This window comes from Anas platyrhynchos, chromosome 11 (genome assembly GCF_047663525.1).
Source record: "Anas platyrhynchos isolate ZD024472 breed Pekin duck chromosome 11, IASCAAS_PekinDuck_T2T, whole genome shotgun sequence".
Lineage (NCBI taxonomy): Eukaryota > Metazoa > Chordata > Aves > Anseriformes > Anatidae > Anas > Anas platyrhynchos.
Window position 1 is genome coordinate 7101327 of NC_092597.1, and position 19373 is coordinate 7120699.

At 43.1% G+C, this 19373-nt stretch overlaps 1 protein-coding gene across 7 annotated transcripts in view; it reads left to right on the plus strand.

Moving 5' to 3' along the window:
• The first annotated feature begins 4758 nt into the window (after positions 1-4758).
• Positions 4759-19373, plus strand: part of TCF12 (transcription factor 12) — a 158713-nt gene continuing 144098 nt past the window's right edge. For 2 of the 7 annotated variants that reach the window (XM_038184785.2, XM_038184787.2), the window contains exons 1-3: positions 4761-4927; positions 5793-5889; positions 6657-6729. In XM_038184785.2, coding sequence (XP_038040713.1) covers positions 5815-5889; positions 6657-6729 — 148 coding nt within the window. In that variant the 5' untranslated portion in view covers positions 4761-4927; positions 5793-5814. Of the gene's footprint in view, positions 4928-5792; positions 5890-6656; positions 6730-19373 lie in introns of all 7 variants that reach the window. The other 5 variants (XM_038184788.2, XM_038184791.2, XM_038184790.2 and 2 more) reach the window with 5 other exon arrangements.

Consider the following 19373-nt stretch of genomic DNA (forward strand, 5'->3'; position numbering starts at 1 on the left):
CGAGGTACCGCCTCGGTCAGGGCTGTAAGCGGGGCGCTGAGTTCGCCGGGGGCTGCTGAGGGGGCGCGGTGCCGCCTGCCCCGCTTTCCCCGTGAGGCGGCGGCGAGCCCAGGGCCCCGGGCACGGCGGGACGGGGCCGCGGGACGGCTCCCCCGAGCAGCCGCCCTAACGGGCCCTTCCTCGGCAGGGGCTGAGGCGGCGCGGCCCGCCCCGGCAGCCTGAGGCGAGGCGGGGAGCGGCCCCGGCCCCTCCCGCTGGCTGGGCGGCGGGGCGGGGAGGGGGGGAGCGGCCCCGCCGCCGCCGGCCGGCGGAAGGACAAATAGTCCTCACGCATTGTTCGGCCAAGCAACTTCGGGGAGCCGCCCCGCTGAGGGGAGCCCGGGCGGCCGCGGCCAACTTGTGGCGGCTGCCTCGCCCTGCCCGGCTCCCGGCCCCGGGGAAGGGAGGCTCGGCTCGGCTCGGCTCGGCTCGGCTCGGCTCGGCTCGGCTCGGCCCGGGGCCCCGTCCCAACTTTCTGCTCCGCCCGGCCTGGCCCTGCTCAGCCGCCGGGAGCGGGCGCGGCCATTTCGGGGCGCCCCTCTCGGGGGCTTCTCCTGGCAGTCTTCTGGAGGAGTTCCCTCTCCTCACAGCGTCCTGCGGGGCGAGCTCGAGCTTTACCCGCTCAGCCACAAGTCCTCGCCGGTGGGCGCTTTGTGAGCGGCAGCAGCACGTTGATCGCAGCCCCCACAGACGCAGTTTTCGACTTAAAGGGAGTGAAACTGCCCGCCCTGCCCGCCCCCAAACAAACAAACAAGCAGCGGTACTTGGTCAGCGGTTCCACCGTGACCGCTTCCTGCAAACGTCCCAAGTCTTTCCTGTTGGGGAACGTTATATAATGTGTACGTTATATAATTTTAATTACCATCAGGCAAATATGGGAGGCAGCAACCCGAGATATCAGTGAGGTGGGCCGTGCTGACAGCAGCACTGCGACCAGGAGGCTTGGGCATAGCAGAGGTGTATGCTCATTTGTAGGATGCTTTTTCCAAAGTTTACTTTAGGAGGAGGTGTAGGAAGAGCACAGTGTGTCCCCAGGAGCTTCACTTGAAGCACTGGTGACGAAAATCTTTAGTTCTGATGGAATCAGATCCCAGGCAACTCCTAGCACAGGCGCTTTGCCTGCATTAATGCAGGACACAAGGTTGTGTTTCCTTAGTACTGACTCCATTTGGGCACTGCTGCCTGTCCTGGGGAGCCTCCTGGAAGCAGTAGAAAGGATTCGGTGGCTTAGGTGAGGGTAAGAGTTTGCCTGTGGAGCAGAGAAGGAGGTTTGCTGACTTCTCTCCAGGGCTATGGATTTGCTGAGCACTAGCGTTTTTCATGGATAAGTGGCTGGCTGTGGATGCAGGTTGGGTGCGTGCATGTTTAATTTGAAGGAGCCGTGCCAGTAAAACCTCCATTGTGGGTCAAATGCTGGTGGGGAACACCCTAGGAGCTCATACATTTTGGGTGGCAGTGGTGAATTAATGCAATGTGTGTAAAAATAAGAATAAATAAAACAAAAGGAGACATGCAAGCTTAATGATTTTATTCACACAGGCATGATACATTAAATAATAATACAGAATACATTTTCTTACATCCCTGAATGCACAACAGCTGTCTGCTGTATCAAATGTTTTTCCTATAAGGAGTGGATGGAAATCAATTCATGAAGACTGGAAGCAGTGTGTGCGTGTGTGATTATATTCAGGGTTTTGTGCTCAAGTGATTCGGTTTTTATATTCCTCTTAATTTTTTTATGTCCTGGATGCAATTCTTCATTGCTTTCATGGCCACGTTGAAGCATGCAGAAGAATGCTGCCATCGCCATCTGGCACCTAGCAATTCCCCGAGTGCTGTGGTTGGTAGCTGACCATATTGATGTTGGTGGATCAGCTGTCAGGGCTGTTAGTGTACAGATTTACAGTTGTGCTGTGTGCTCTGCCACAGCCCAGAGTTCACTGATGCCTTTGTATGAAGGGGTTCAAATGCCTGCCCCCTGCACTACTTCGTGACACACCTGAAAATTCGCAAAGGGAAGGGTACTCATCCGTAAAACTAAAAGGTGTGTTAATTGCAATAGAAAATTTGCTGATGATAGTATTATGGGAAAGTGTTTGCAGGAATTCAGCCCTGATTGTTGGAGTTCTTGCTAGTGAAATCACTAGCAAATGACTGGCGTTTATGATTGCTCCTACATTTCTCTGCCATCCGTCCTATCCATTGCTCCCCAGGTACTGAAAACCTGTTATGTTTGAAGAAGTGAAAGAAAAAGGGGTAGAACAGTTGCAGAAGGCACTGGCACTTCAACCTTCCATGAGCAAGGAAAAGTCCTGTAGTGTCATAACAAAGCTGAAAGCTCTTCATTTTTGTATGAGTTGTGTACCACAAGTATGGATTGAAGCAGGAACAGAACCAGAGGTATTTTCTTTGTTGTGAATGAAAACTAGTAGTTGTCTGAGCCAGCAGGTTTCCGATGGCTTTTCATTAGATATTTTGAAATGTTTGTAAAGTCTCACTTGGCTGTATTTTCTCAAAAAGTCTGCAGTTAGCTCAAAGCAGAGAACTTTTATTTTTTCTTTTTCTTCTTTTTTAATGTTGACCACAGTGGTTTCTGTTTCCTTATCTCTATGTACCTATGATAAGGATAACGTAATGCATTAATTGGTTATTTTAACCTATTATCCCTTGCAAGGAATAGGAGGAATTTAGAGGGACTGGCAGAGAAGAAAAGCTAGTAGGTAAGCAGCAGCTTGAAAAAGGGGTTGGAGATTGAGAATAGGTGAAAGACAGTATTACGTGGATGTAGAATATTGTTCCTTCATGTTTGAGTGTCCTTGTTATTTTGATCAATTTTGACTAAAGAGGGGTGAAGAGGTTAAAGGTTCCAAATCTGGCCAGCGTGGCAGAAGATGTTTGGTATCCAGAAAAAAATAGGTTAAATTAGGTCAGATTAGGTCAGGCTCACAGTATGTTTTGGGCCAAAGCACACCTTCCATGAGGCCTTGGGTACTTGCTGTCTGGCATCATTTCTGCAAACTTTGTGTTCGGATCATTGCAGGTGTCTGAAAATGAAGTTTTTCAAAGAGGGTTGTCAACTCCGTAGAGCTGCAGTGCAGAAGAATGGCTGCTATGAAGTGAGTTTTGGTAATGAGCATGCGTGGTGCCAGCAGCTGCATCAGAAAGTGACATTTGGACCAAAGGAAATACCTTCTGGAGATACATATATATATAAAAAGCATACATCATGGATTATGTGGATGCATTATCTTCCACTCAAACTTTGTAACTACAAATAAAAGCCTACAAATGTGAACTGTAAAACCCTAGGTCTGAGGGCAAATAAAAACTTCTATTTTTTTAAATTAAGTTTTAATTTTAATACAGTTACACTTCAGTACAAGTAACTGTTGGCATTGTTGCTTCCAATTCATTCGATTTAGTCTGTTTACTAATCAATGCTTGTGAGTGTAGCTGCTGTAGCAATTGATACTAAGTACCAATACCGGTGAGTCTTCAAATGTAGTCCTTGGAGAGAAACAAAAATATTTTCACTGTATATAAATAAGGGGTCTTCCTTGTAACACAAATGTGTCAGATGAGTCCTTGTGAAATATACAATGATCCCTGTCGTTGGATGAAGTCTTATTTACACTACAAAGGGAAAAGTACATATTTATGTTCCTCAGGGGCACAGAGAATGGAAGGCATTGTGTTGATATTTTAATACAAATTGCTCCCTGCATTTCTAGGTGGCAGATCTATGAATATTCACAGAATCCCAAGGCCAGATGATCATCCAGAACGTGGCATCTATGGCAGCAAAATGGAGGAAGAGGCCTGAAGGCTCCAGAGCCGCCATTTTGCCCAGGGGGGGATAAGTTTGGGCTCACCCCCCCCTTCCTCCGGAAGATGTCACGGTTGGGGTCTGGGGGTGGGCATGGGGCTGGGGAGCCCCCCGGGGGGCTGTGCTGGCCGCCCGGCAGCCTGGCAGGGAGGAAGGCTTGCGGGCAGCCCGCTTGCTGTCTCCCTCAAGTGTTTGAGGTTCTCCAGGATTTTAGGAACCCTTTTTCCCTGCCATTGCGCGTTCCAAGTCCCCTTGCTCCAAAGGACTGACGTGTCAGTAGCTTCTTTTCTTTATCGCTTTCAATTCTTCCCTTAGGGCAGGTCGCCCTCAGCACCTGGGGTCAAACCCCAGCAGCGCTGCGTGGCGCGGAGCGGGCCAGCGGCCAGGTGGTGGCGAGGAGGTGCCACCTGGGGGCTCTGCAGGCTCGGGAGACGGGCAGCGAGCACCGGGCCCAGCAGCTGCCCGGCCTGGGGGGCTCCCCGCGGGGCAGGGGCAGGGGCAGGGGCAGCGCCGCTCCGTGCCGAGCCCCGGGGGCTGCGCGCTGCAGCGGGGGGGGAGCGGGGTTGGGGAGGGGGCGGCCGGGGCCCGCTCCGAGCTCGGGGCGCTCACGGGGCCGCCCCCCCGCAGAGGATGCGCGCTGCGGGGCGCTGCGACGCCTCACACAGCCTCACACAGCCTCACACAGCACGTGCCGCGCCTCGAGGGCTGCCCGGCTCCGGAGGGCACCGGGGGGGGGGGGGCGGCTGCGTTACCGGGAGGCCGCCCCGCGCCGCCCCCCCGGCTCCTGCCCCGCCGCCGCCGTCGTCGTCGCCGGGCGCTGCTTGGGGCCGGCGGCTCCTTCGTCCCGCCCCCGGCGCGGCGCGGCAAGGGTTAAGGCGGCGGCGGCGGCGCTCGGCGCGGAGGGATACGGAGCCGGGGCCGCGAACGTGGTGCTGAGGCTCCGTAAGCAAAAAAATGTCTGCCTGAGGGGAGCCCACAAGTTCCTTCCAGCGGGGGGGGAGCGCTCGGCTCGCCGCCGCCCGCCCGGCCCCGCGCAGCGCAGCGCCCGGGGGGCACCAGGTACCGGCGGGGGGGGCCCGGCACAAGTTGGCGGACAGCGGCCGGGCCGGGGGAGCGGCGGCGGCCGGGAGCGCGGCGGGGCTGAGGCGGCGGCGGCCGGGCGGGAGGGGGGAAAGAGGGAGGGAGGCAGCGGGGCCGCCCGGGGCGGGGGGACCGGGCCGCCACCGGGGCTGAGGGGGGGTGTGTGGGGGGGGTGTACGTGGGGGTGAGCCCGGGGGGCGGCGGCGGGGCCGGGCGGCGCCGAGCCCCCCCCTCGGAGCCCCCCCTCGCGGGCGGCGGCGGGGCCGCGCTGGGCGGCGCGGGGCTCGCAGCGGCCCTGAGGGGGCCGCAAGTTGCAGGGAGCGGGGCCGCCGCTCCCCCGCGCCGCCCGCCGGGCACAAGGGAAGGCGCCCACCCCCCCCCCGCACCCCCTCCTCCTCCTCCTCCTCCTCCTCCCGCCGCGAGCGCGCGCACGCCCCCTCCCTGCCTCCCTCCCTCCCGCCGCACGCGCATTCCGCTCCCGCCCCCCCGGCGGCGCGGGGGGAGGAGGAGGAGGAGGAGGAGGCGGGGGGGGGCCGGGAGCCGGCGGTCCCGCTCGGGCGGCCATGGCTGTGCCGAGGCCCCGCCGGCCCCGCGCCGCCGCCCCCGCTGCAGCCCCATTGTTGGCCGCGCTGGCGGCTCGCTGAGCGCTCCTCGCTGCGTGTCAGCCCTCGGGCCGGGACAGGGAGGGAGGGAGGGAGGGAGGGGGATGAGCCCCGGGACACTTGGCAGGAGTTGGGCGGGTCGGGGCCGGCGCTGACCCCGTCGGTGCGGCCGGTGCAGGGGGGCTGCCCCCGGGCTGCTGTCGAGGCGAAGCGCTCCCTGTGCCCCTTCTCCCGTGCCCCAGGACGCGATCGCAGCGTTTGAAGATGAATTCCCAGCAGCAGAGGATGGCCGCGATAGGAACTGACAAGGAGCTGAGCGACTTGCTGGACTTCAGCGCGGTAGGACATGCTTCCAGGGCTTCTTGTCGCTGCGCCGTGCTAAACGGAGGAGTAAGGGCGGCAGCGTGCGGGGCTGGGCTGCCTTCCTCACAGCCAAGTTGGACACCTGAACTTTGATGTAATGTCTAGACGTCCAGATTTAATACCGTAATACCAGCTGGGTCAATTGGTTTAACTGGTTAAAATCAGGCTGACCCAGTGATGGCATAATCTAATAATTAACATTTGTTAAGCTGGCGTGTGGCACCGAGATGCCTTCTTCCTCTTGGTTTGTTTTTGTCTTTAAACCAAAAGAACGCTTAACGTCTGTAAGTAACTCGGTCTCAGAAAATTATAGGTGTTTTCTTTTTGATACTTTTGTTTTAACAGATCTTGAAGAATGTTGGACTTATGGATGTAATCGAAAACTGCTACCTTTCAAGAGTTGACTTTATCTAGTGACTTTAATTTCATAAATCCACAAGAAATATATTTTTAGTAGTAAAATTTAAATTGAATGCATATTTTAAATTGTCGTGGTAGTATTAGGCCTTTATTTTTTATTTTAAGCTGTGTTCATGCACAAAAGAGTGTAATGGTACAAATAAATTGGAAGGAATACTTTGCCTTTATGGCTCTGAACGTGCATCCTACATTCTGTTTATTTTCTAATAGAAATAGGAATCAAATAGTCGTTTCCTATGAACTTTGTTTTAAGTCTGCGGACCAGCTTCATAATTGAACATGGGAGTTCAAAGCCAGCTTATACACATCTTCTTGTTTTGCAGATGTTTTCCCCACCTGTTAATAGCGGGAAAACCAGACCAACCACGCTGGGAAGCAGTCAGTTCAGTGGATCAGGTAAGGTGCATCTGAGATACATAGAAGTCATGTAACCAGGATTTGATGTTTCAGGTTACTTTCAATGTGCTTGGATGGTAATCTTTCACTTGTACGTATTCTCATTTAAAATTGGAGATGTCCTGTTTCGATCTGACTTTGTAATATATCTTGTTCTTAACTTTAACCAGTTTTCCTCTGTGCCTTAGCCTATGTGTTCTAGTACAGCGAAGCATTAAGTATCTCTAGTCATACTGACATGCAAATTGTTTATTGATCTATTGCATTTCAAATGAAGGCTTTCTTTGTTGCTGTTTGATAAAAGCCCACCTGTTCAATAAGTATTTCCTAGCACCTGTATAAAAGAGGAAAACACTCAAGGAAAATACCAGGTAACAAAGTACTCCTGATGCAAGGATATATTCTAGAATTCAGTTCTTAAGGAGCATGTATGATGTAGTGACTAACTTCTTAAAAAGAAACGAGCAAAACAAACGCACACCACAACCCAAGGCTTAGAATTTTAAGGATTACTGGCTAGATACCACTAGTTCCTAGATCTAAGTTAGATCTGAATTATTCTACTGTATTATTGTAGTGATTTGTCAGAAGCTGTTTACTGGCACATGCACAAGTCCTTGTTGATCATAGCATCATGTGTCTAGTTCAACAAAATAATACGTAAAGAAGAAAATGCTTGTATTTTTATGTTCTCTTCTGCTCTCTCCTCTGGGAGCCTAGTTCAGTACACAGTAATATAATTTTCCAGTGCTGTGTAGTTGTCAAAATTTTGACATTTTTCTTGCATTGAACCTATATCGGTGCATCATGTAAACAAATAGCTGCTGTTACGTGTTGCATTTTGTTGCCTGCTGTTTTCGTTGACGTACACTTGATGTCTGTTTTCAGAGACATTTTAGCTGAGCCTGTAATACAAAATAAGAGTAGTATTTTAAAAGATGCTTTTTATTATATTATTCTTTGTCAGGGTGTATTTATATTTATTAACGTTTCCGAAGGAGAAATTTAAGAACTAACAGCAAACCACATTATCAGAAAGTTCCTTTATTTTCCATTCTATGTATACGTATTTTGTAGGAATACAACAGTGATATTTTTGTTTTTATGAATACAAGGAAGTGATGGTTGTGTTTTCAGTTAAGGCTAATTAAAACATTTTTAGAATGCTGATAGAGGAATGAAGTTGCTTCTTGAGGTTGTGCAGTACCATTGCCTGTTCACTTCCTACGGTGTCAGAATTGTTCTTTTGAGAGTTCAAAGGATACCTTGAATTTTAGTGACACATTAGAATTTTTATTTTTAAAAATATTTTAAAACTTGAGTTGTGTAATTTTGCAGACTCTTCAGAGACTATCTACCACATTGATTAATAAAATCACGTAGTAAATATGGCATATGAGGAAGTATTCTGCTTCTTTCTCCTGAAATATGTAAGTGGTTTCCACTTGCTCTTTACAATTAAGTTTAAATTACTGGCAAAAGTAAGACAGCAATTCCTATAATATGCATCATAGTTAATCTTTTTTTCTTTTTCAAGCAAATATTCTAGACTTATTTTTCAAAAATGTGTTTTAAAGGATGTCCAGACAGCTAAAACTTACTGTGCAGAGCTCAACCCCCCATCCCCTCCTATACCTTGCTCTTCCTGAACAGGTAGAATGATGTTTCCCATGCTTTTCTTGGCTGGATCAGGAAAAGAGAGAATGCCAAATACTTAGCTTTGGGTGAGAGAAAGTAAATTTCCTTGAATTCCTTTAGTGATACAGTGTATCAACACAGATACTGATCATGAGCAATATGCTGCAGCTGTCTCATAAGCTACAACCTCAAATGAATTCCCTTTGGAGAAGATAATGGTATATAGCCATGGGTTTTAATTCAAAACATTTCTAGTTGTAGAGATTTACTGCTTGGTGGAATTATATACCCTAATTCTTGTAATGTTACAGCAACCGAAGCCTTGACCTAGGGGGATTGCTCTGCAGGAGTGAGAAGTGACAAACTTCTATATTGTGTTCTGAATCAGTGTTGACTGTTACAGAAAGACCTTGATGAGCTCGCTGATGAAGTACAGGCATTGCCAGCACTCTGATTTAATTGTGATCTTGGTTTAATTTCAAGTATTCTGTAGCTTATAGGATGTTTGAACACTTTTTTCATTTTTTTATTTTTTTATTTTTTAACTGCAAGAGGCCGCTTTTTAAAGCGAAACATGAAAGGACAAAGTATTTATTCCTTAGAAGTATCTGTTAACAAAATGCACAGCATGCACAGATTTTTTTCGTTGACTACAGGGTGATGCTACCTCTTCTCCTACACAGACTGTGATTTTGACAGTAGGTGCAGCTGTGCAACTTGGTTCAATATCTTTCCTGTTAAACACCACTTTTTGATTGTTGTTTTTAATGACATCTTTGCATACGAAAGGAAAGTGGTTTCCTCTTCCTAGTTGGAGTTTATTTCTTGATACTGTAGAGCCTCCTTTTTCCTCATTTAAACTTTATAAGTAGTAATAATCATTATCCAGAAAACAACTCTTCCCTCCCAAAGCTATCAGTGCTTTGAGATGCAGCTTGAGATGGCCCCAATTAAGTAGTTGAAAATCAGTTGCTTGTCTGAATGGCATTTAAATCTGTACATTTCTAGGAAATCTAAATTGGAAAGAAATATTCATTATCTTCTCTCCTCCTCTCCCCCACCGCCCCCCAAGCATAAAAGAACAAATTAGTTACTGTTTAAGGATAGTTAAATTGTATTTGTATTTAAGGTGTGGCTTTATGAAGTGTGGGGAATACTATGGTGTACAGTATGAAGTCTGAAGTAACAAGCTTGATCTGGTGTAAATCAGCAGTATTTCTGGTGTTTATGCTGTAAAATACAGGTCACTGGATTGCATAACTAAAGCAGCTATTGTGACAGCTACAGTTTGTAAGAAAATGCTTGAGTGGATTCATACGTGAATGTTGTGTTTTGATTGAAAGAGAGAAAGTCTTCAGGAATTTTTGGTGTTGGGGAAGCTGGCTTTCTACTGGTCACTCGGTTATGAGTGAAAGCTGCAGATGAGATAGGTGAACTGATCTGAGGAACGACAGTATCTTATGACAATAAGTCATGAAAGCTGCTGTTGAAGTCAAATAACTTGGTCAGACTACTAGTGAAAACAAATATATTGGAAAAGTAACCTGATATGTAGGTCTGAGTTAAGCCACAAACTATTCCTTGTCGTTGCTGTTAAAATTGCATGTTGTTTAAGACAGAACTTGCCTTTTCCCAAGTTGGTTTGGGAGGAGGAAGAAGATAAAGCGATTTCTGTCTTAGAAATCGTAAAAGCAGAAGGCAAAGGTCAGAGGTACTCTTTATCAGGTTTCTAATGTAATTAGTTGGGTGTTCTTGCAGATTTTATTTCAAATGAAGAATTTCCATGTTGCTACTATGATTAATAGCAGCATTTATTATTCACATTGAAATGTTGCTTTCTTTTGTTTCTGTCAAAATAATACTGTGTATGCCCATACAGACCTGGATAGTTAGCCATTTTGCCCTATTCTCTTTACTTTTTACACGAGCTTGATTAAAAATCCAGGTAGAATATTCAGATGCCTGCTGTAGACAATAATATTGTGATTTTCATGTGTTTCCCAGCAGGTTTGACTTATGTTTCATTTTTTCATGTGATTGATTTTTTTTTTCCTCAGGTGTGGTACCCTACAATAAAACCCATTTTACTACTTCCATGCAGAACTTTGTAGATGTTTTAAAAAAAAAAATAACATAATATCGGAGACAATGTTCTCATATATGGCTTACTATCTTTAATTCATGTAGCTTCCTCATGCTAGTAATAGCACTATTTTTGTGTGGATGTGTGCATGCGTGTGAGGTATCAGCCCAAAAACCGAGAAGTAAGGTAATGTGGATGTCTAACGAAAAATGAAAAGTTAAGAGTTTAAGAGGAACAGTTCAAGAGCTGAGTAGTCAAAATATGATGGTTCTGCTGCTTGTAAGATTTCTTCTGAAATACTTGAAAAATGAGTATGTGCATTTGTGCACGGACAGCTTTGGGCACAAATCTTGTGCGTGTTTAGACATTTCCCATGCTGGGTTTATATGCAAAAAGCCCCTTCAGGACAAATCTGTTTAGATACCTGTCTCTATCAGTTTGGTTCCCTTATTTGCAAATTCATGAGGTTGCCCTTTCCACTTGTCTACTAATCTACACGGTTAGTGAGGAATGCACTGCGATAGTCCACTGGTTACTGGCTGGATGCTAAGGCCATTGAAGTTGATAGCCTGCCATTAACCCGAGTGTCCCTTCTGTCTTGAGGCTGCACTCAGTGGCAATTCTGCTTTAGCAGGTCTGTTACGTTATTACCAAACAGTGTTCCCAAAACTAGTGAGACTTGGTTACTGTTTGTCAGTTCTCTTGTTTTTAGTATCGAGTGAGCAGTTCCTTCCTAAAACAAACAAACAACACAAAACCCAAGTCTTGGGAGTTAGCTCAGTAGGCGACGTTTAAAATGCTGCGTACATTCATCTACAGGAAGCGTTCAATATGGTAGGTACTCGTAGATGTGATAATCAAATTATAGTCAAGGAGAAAACTGCAGGAAGATAAAACTTCCGGGTATGAAAAGTACTCCTAGCCTTTCAGAGTATAGTATTTTATTTTTGTTTTTATCAATACATTAATTCGTAATAAGGATCAATTCCCTGATACATAATGTGTTTCTGGTACAGTCTCCTTTTGAGGCACAGGAAATTCCTAGTGCCTCCTCCTTATCCCTGAATTAAGGTGTTGACAAGAGATTCTGCATAGTAACGCAGTCTGGTCCTGCAGTAATATTTGACATGATATTTTATCAATGAAAAAGATGAAATAGAAGTGTTGGAGAGATTTGATCTGTATTTCTGGTTTTGTCATTAAAAGTGTGTTGCAATCCTGTTTTTTTTTTGTTTGCTATTTGAAACAAAGTAAGCTTACTGTGTGTTAATGCCAAAAATCTAGAGTGCCCTGCTAAAATAAACATTAGATCATGCAGCTATGTAGCTTTGAAATTGTTTTTAATATCTAGCTTGTCTGTCAGCTCCCTTAAAAGTGAACCAGCGGGTCTAGTAACCTGGTAGTTCATCCTGGGTCTGACGAGTGCCAAATAAAAAACGCTGGACAAATGGAGGGAATGGATAACTCAGCTTCAAACAGACAATCTCTCACAAAGGTGTTTATGGTCACACAGTGTTTTTTGTGATTTTTTTTAAAGCAACAACAACAAAAAAGAATAAAGTTCCTGGAAAGGTAGGTGTTCTGAGTCTAGCCTGTTGATGGGCTAAGTAGGTGTCTGCCAATCTAGTGCTGTTAGCTATGTTTTTGAAAACATGGCTGTTATCACTTAAGGCGATGATAACATCAGTTGGTCAGAAATGCCTTGCTGTCTTCCCAGTAACTAATTCTGGGATTTTAGTAGCATTTGGCCTGTCTTCTGTTTAGAGAGATACTTGACCTTGTTAATAAGGGAGACTACAACTTGCTGTATTGGCATGTAGAAAGCATTACTTCAAAAAATGAATTTGGTATTTCCAGCAGTTAGTTTTCTCTGGACGAGAGCAGTGCTGTGACAACTGTGTTAACAAGCGTAGCATATGACTTCCAGTACGTGTATAAACACTGCTGTGTCACAACACAAGGAAGATGGCTGTGGTGTTATTTCCTTCTGACTTGAGACCCTCAGGACTCAGACCTTACCCTTTCCTGATGTGGAAGTACCCGGTGGGGGACACCTCCTCCCAGCCCAGCTAGTAGCTCTTTGATCTGCCAAATTTTAATGACCTAGTCGTTAGTAAGTGATGAGAAGTATCCAGATGGTTTGGAAAGTGGTCTTTATGACGTGGTGGAAGGAATGTGATTTGAAGTGGCCTGTTATATTTTGGATTTATTTGGACAGCAGTATTGACAGAAATGTAAACATGAAGGCAAAAGATGTGGGTCAAGTGGAGTAAGAGTCCTGAGAAGGGTCAGAGGAGAAATTGCATGTTACCTGAGGTTTATTTATTTATTTATTTATTTATTTTTCTTTAAAGAGTTGTTTAGATGAGATTCTTACGTATTTGTGCGCTCTGTAATCACAGCTGAACTTGTACTTAGTTCCTGAATTACTGGAGAACTGGTATAGCTGCTGCTAAGTTTTTTTGAGGGTTGGTTGGTTGATTTGTGGGATTTTTTTCTTTGGTCTTTGAGAAGAGAATTTGATGTTAAAGATTTGTTAGTCATACATAAAAATGATCAAGTTCCCCTTTCCCATAACTTCTTTCCAGCTGTCACACCAAGAGGACTGAGCCCCTTAGTAATTTTGCTATCAAATCAGTGTGACAGCTGTTTGTCTCAGTTCTGTTTTATCCATAGTTGAGACTACAGATACTGTTACATTCATTTCTATGAATCTGGTATATATTACACTATAAACTTCATATATAAGCTTTCTTCCTTTGAATTTTCTAAAGGCAGATTGTAAATATTCAATATTCACAGTTGAAAATTTTATTTATGAACAGAAGAACAAGAGCTGGCTTGTATTGACCAAGATATATATTACTTTTTTTTTTTTTTTTTTAACTGTAATTTGGAAGGACTATATTGTTTGGGATTAGGAGGGTTGGATATTTTTAAAGACTTTGTAAAGCTTCTCAAATTACCTATAGAGCCTGATGTAATCTATATGATATACTAAACCTCCTATCTTAAATTTCCTTCAAAATAAATATTAATTATTAAGTTTGAAAATTCAGTTTCAATAAATAAATTTATTCAATATAAATTATGTTCTCTAAAGACCTCTTTTAGAGCCCCTGTCTAATTTAATGTAGCACGTTACTTCTTCAGAAAGTACTTCTTACACATCTTCAGAAGTATATAGCAAAATTTGATTAGTCCTGGGAGGAGTCACTGAAGTAGGAAATAAAGGGAAAAAAAAAAAAAGGCATTGTTTACTTCTGCATGTGAATTATTTGATGCAGATTTATTAGTGAATACTCTTAACTAGTATTATGGGGTACATCTTAATGTATAATGGTTTTGGTATTAAGCATTGTAAGAAAAGAAGAAGTATTATTTCAGTGCACAATTACTGTTCTAAGGAAGGACGTGTATTTTTAATCTTCTTATGTCTGTCTTAAGAAGTAATGTCCACTTCAGTTTGTTTTTTCTTTCTTAGTATGAGAGTCTAGAAGTTCAGAGTTTTTATTGAATGCCTCAACCTGATGATTTGGAAGCACTTGTAGACTTTTTAAAATGCTACAATCGGTTATTTACTAACGGTTGTAGGACCATGCTTTTTTTTCCTATTATGAGTCTAAGATGAGATAATGATAATTTTTTTTAATGTCTTGAATGAAAGCCTTGTTTTTTTCATTGGTGAAACAAAGCTATGTTTGTAAACACAACATTCAAAAACATAAAGGGCATACTTCTTTGGTGAAGATGTTAACTGAATACCAAGAATGATCAGAAAGAGCAGCTTTTGTTATATTTAATAATGTCCCACTGTTTTCAAAGGATAATCAGGCTAAAATGTACCCAACCAATCTTTAGGACTTTGTTAGTCCTCTGTGCAAGGGATGTGATTTTATTTTATTTGTGGTCTCTGTGTGTGTGAAGGAGCTGAAATCGCTGCCAAGAAAACAATGTTCATGTTCTTAGTGATGTAATGCAGGAAAAAAGTCGTGATAGATCAGGTTGAAGGCACCGTTGCTGGTGTTACTTTTAAAGAAGTGCTTGGGATGGAAGGTGGAAGAGGAAGAGACTTGATAAAAAGGGTTTCCTTTACAGACCAGTTAGTAGTGTAGTGCTCTCTAGGAGTGCTCCTAAAACTAAGGTTTATCTTGGTGGACAGGGTGGTTTTATACTTCCATAGTAGCACTATGGGGAACTTTTAAAAACTGCTCATGCTATAGAATTGCGTTCAAAAAAGAAGGTAAGAAGTGTACTAAATTTTGGTGTTACACAAAATTTCTTTGTCTTGATAAGTCAAAAATAGCGTGGAGTTCTCATAGCAAGTTTAACTGCGTGCTTTCACTGTTCTGCTTTCCTTTGCACAAAACTGCAGTACAGCGTTTGTCTTGTCTCAGAACTCTTTGCTGTTGATGAGGCTGAAGCATTGGTAATAGAGGAACTTGTTATGTGGAAGCGTGTTCTGAGCCTTGTTTTTTGTGAAAATAACACTTTAATATATTCCCCCCCTTTTAAATTAAGATAAATAGACAGGACTAGCTGTTGGGAAAACTAATCTAGTAAAACACCGCAGATTCGGTCGTTTCTAGCTGCGTACATTTTGTACACATGCTGACTGATGTGCATGTTCGGTGTGTGATTCAATGTAATGTGCACGTTCGGAGTGTGGTTCAACGTAGTCCAGTATAAACCAAAGTTTACACTTAATTCGATGCAAAGAAGAGCTTGGTCTGTAGCATTACCCAGTATCTGTTTTTATTAATTTTAGACCATGACCAAAATATGTTGTTAATTTTTAACATGTATATCATTGTCTTTGAAGCAGGAATTGATTTTTAATCCTCCTGTCTTCTACCTTGTTCAGGTTTTACAGTCTTCAGTGCATTGAGTGGTTCCAGGACTTATCTAAAAGCAAAACTGTATGCAGATGGGTGTTTTCTATTTTTAACATCTATACAGAAGTACAAGATAAACTGTTCTTTTACTAGAATGAGGCAATTAGAATGGAACCGGACAGAAGACTTAGGCAAACATAAATCTTAGTGTGATTCATACTTGTTAGAATACAATGTGTCAGCAAACTGTAAAGAATCTCATTTAAAATAATGTTGCTTTACAAACTTGGTTTTATCTAGTTAAGTTGGGAAACATGGTTAAAGCCTAAAAAGTACAGGTGAATCCAGGGTGAAGTCAAGGAGGACTTCATCCTCTTTGCGTGCTGTAGGTACTTTTGCATCTTGTAATCAAATATCTCTTGAATTTTCTATTTCTGTGTTAGTATGATGCTGGGGAGATGAACATACCTCAGAAAATTTCCAAGTGTTTTTAGTTTTCTGTAGGAGACTGGAATTCACTGTTTAATTTTTTATTTGAATGCAAGCTGCTGTTATGGCTACTCTGAAATGTTTAAAGCAGACAGCTTTGCTTGTTGGACGTTCTCTATATTGTGACGTTTTGATGATTTTCAGTGTGACACCTCTACCTATTCCAGTTTCTTCATGCAGCGACACCATGAGTCATAATCCTTAGTAAAGAACACAGCTTAAAATAATCACTGATTGTTTCTTCGCAATTCCATTCACTGCCCACTGCAAATAAACAAGAGCTGAAATGACGATATCATTTAATCCTTTAATGTTTGCTTTCGACATGCAAAACATTTTCTTGTAATAGAGAAGTAATCCATAAGGAGAGTAGCTGCTCTTTCATCTTCTGAATGCTAAATGAGGCTAAGGCTTTTATGAAGAGATGATGATTTAATGAAGATGACCGAGTTTTGGAGTAATGAAAAGCTTTTGTATATTCCTACAAATGATGCGTGGTGCTTACTACAGCAGTTCCAGTGGCTATATTTTGTGGTATGTCTTTGCAAGATTAGCGCTTGTAGTGCTTAGATGCCAGGGTGATCGAGTAATACAGTAAATCAAATATCTTTCCCCTTAGTTTGATTTATAAAATAAATGCACATCGATGTCACTTTATTTCTGACATTACTTGTGATTATACACATGTATTCTCTGGTCTGTGTAAGACTTTTATTTTGGTAGTATTTATTTTGGCTTTTTATTTGGTAACCTTGAAAATATCTCTGATATTGTATTCACTGTCCTTCCTACAGGATAGTGAAAAGCACATCAAAAAAAAAAGGAATGTGAACCGAGTCAATATTCTTGTGGCAGGAATGTCCAAATAAGATATTTTTCCTTCATGTGCTTGTAAAATGCTGAATTTAAAAAACAAAACAAAACTTATCAACTGAATAAATTTAGCTTAGAACAGACAAACATCGTACCAAAAAGAAGTCTTTTTTCCTGTTCGTTGTTCATTAGTTTACTTTGATTTCTTAAAATAATGTATCATATTACTCCTTGAGTAAAGTGAGTTAGATATCACCTGATACTTCATAAGGAAGTAGAGGGAGGCTTTAAAGGATGTGAGACCTTACCCTCTCCAGAGCATATTCTCCCATGTGTCTTTCAGGCCTTTGTAAGTCAACAGAAGGGACTTGATTTTTTCCTCCTTGTAAGCCAACTCCTTTAAAGTGGGCAGTAGTGAAGTTCTACAAAGGTTCACCTGATCTTCTTTCTTGCATCAAAACTTAAGTGAAGTTTTGATTCTATAAAATAAAACTAGATTTTTTTTCTGTAGTGCTTACTATGAGCACCAGAGGTACATCTTAGTTTGCTCAGCTATTTTAGGTTTGCCACGGATGTGAAGAATGCGATCATGTTGTTACACTTCTCCTTGTATTACAGGAAAGATGTGTCTGTCCATCTGGGATGAATGATCTTTCGTGAGCCGCAACAGGCTGGTTTTAGTCTACTTTTTGTAAACTGTCATGTAACGAAAGTGCAGAAGTGGATATGTAACTTACACTTCCTTCTTATCCTTTTTAATGTCTTGAAAAACTGGCTAGTTCCTGTGTAGTTGTATACAAAGTCTGGCAGGTATCAGAGGAGTGTAAGGTAGTGCAGAGTCTTAAAACTTCATGTTAGGGGAAAAAAAAAATTAAAGACTCATTGAGGCTGTGTGTGCATGAATTCATTTCTGGGCAGGTAGTGGAGAATTCTGTTACATCTGTAGAGTGATGGAGTACAACCAGAGTTTATATCTGTGTATGTCCTTCATACGAATTAAATCCACTTTTGTTTTCAAGATACTTGCTGAGTACTGAATGGCAGCTTACTCCCCAGGCACTAGTATTTCCATTTTTGTTTTTTTCCCCATCCTGTTAGGGGGAATTGGGAGTGAGGAGGAGATAGAGGCCTGAATATGGAAGATGGTCTGTAACGTGGTTTTTATTCTGTAATGGTTATATCCCTCTTGGCCTTTGAATGGTCTGTATTTTGCAAAGCAAATGGCATTTTCCTCCTTAATGCTGCCACTTACTTTTAGGTAACTTAAGTGCTCTATGAACTACCATCAAAAATCCCTGTTCCATACCTTACATTTCCGTAAGTGAAGATTGGCATCTATATGGTAATGTGGCTTGTGCTGCAGTGGGGAATCAGTCAGAGTTTGGACATCTCTCATGTATGTGTCATAGGTTGTCTCTGACTCGAGACTGAGGAACATGCTGTTGCCATAGCAATGCAAGTCCTTCTGAAGGCAGAATTCTTGGCAGAGCTGTTGCATCTCCTGAAGTGCTTGGTGTGTTGATCTGAAAGTACCTTGTCCGTATCAGCACAGAACTGCAGTAGAAAGAATGGGAAGAACAGATTTCTTGAAATATGTGAATTTCTGTTTTTGCAGCTAATAGTTGGTTAAACCCTTGTTCATCAAGCTAAAGCTTTTTAAAACTTTATGCTGTGAACGATTCTTACGTGGAATATTTAGCTTGAATGCATATTCAGATGAGAACTAAGCAAACATCTTATTTTTTCCTTCCAAATAAAATTACGAATGAAATAATAGTTGAAAATCACTTTTTGCCTTCTGTAGCAGTTCAGTACATGCCATACTCATGATCTTCAGCTTGTTTTTGTTTGTTAATCCTTGCCCACTCTTTCCCGTTTCTCAGAGTAGGAAAGAAGCATAGCTCCAGCTTGGCTCGGCCTGGCCTTGGGAAGCGTTACTGAGTTGCTGCTCTAAGCAGTTTAGACGTGTCTTGGTACTTGGGGTTTTTGCATGCGTTGGTGTAACCTGGACAGACAAGTCATGGTGTAAGTGACCTTGGCAAGCTGACCGGATACTGTAGCAAGGAGAGGTCAGTATTGATTATGCTGAGAATGTGATCCAAGGGGATTACTCTGCAAGGTGTCTGTTCTTTGTTTTCCCCTTTTTAAGCAAATTTAATGCTCTGTCAGCAGGTATATACTGCTGCTCTCTAGCCATCCTTGGGAACAAACATAACATTAATAACCCAGGTTTCCTTGAAGTGTTTTGCCAGTTGGGTCTCAAGTCACAATTGGGGAAAAAGCTCTTTCAGGGCTCCAACAGAAGTTCTATTTATGTGTTTCTTAGCCTCGAGTCAGTCAATACTGATGAGTAGGCACCGGTTTTGGTATTGTGGCAATAGGTTAACTAAAATGCACTGAGATAAACTCATTCTGAATATGTATGTATGTATTAACACTGGCCTTATTTCATCAGGCTTAGCAAAGATAACATTTAAAATGATTTCAGTGTGAATAGCTGGGTAGTTATCTCTTGAAATTCTAACTCTGATTTTTTTTTTTTTTAATTGGCTGACTGATTCTAAAACCAAATGAGTAGTTCATGTAATTCATGTAACAAGCTTCCATCTTGAGATAATCAATACTCTTCAATATCCACTGGTTTTGTTTCCAGCTACTCTGTTTTATCAGATCAGTTAAATTCTAAGGGTATGAAGTACCGAAATCATGAACGAAATGTGAGTTTCTAAAAATATTTTTTTATCTTAGTATTTTTCATGAAAACACTTGATTAGTTATGTTGTTTT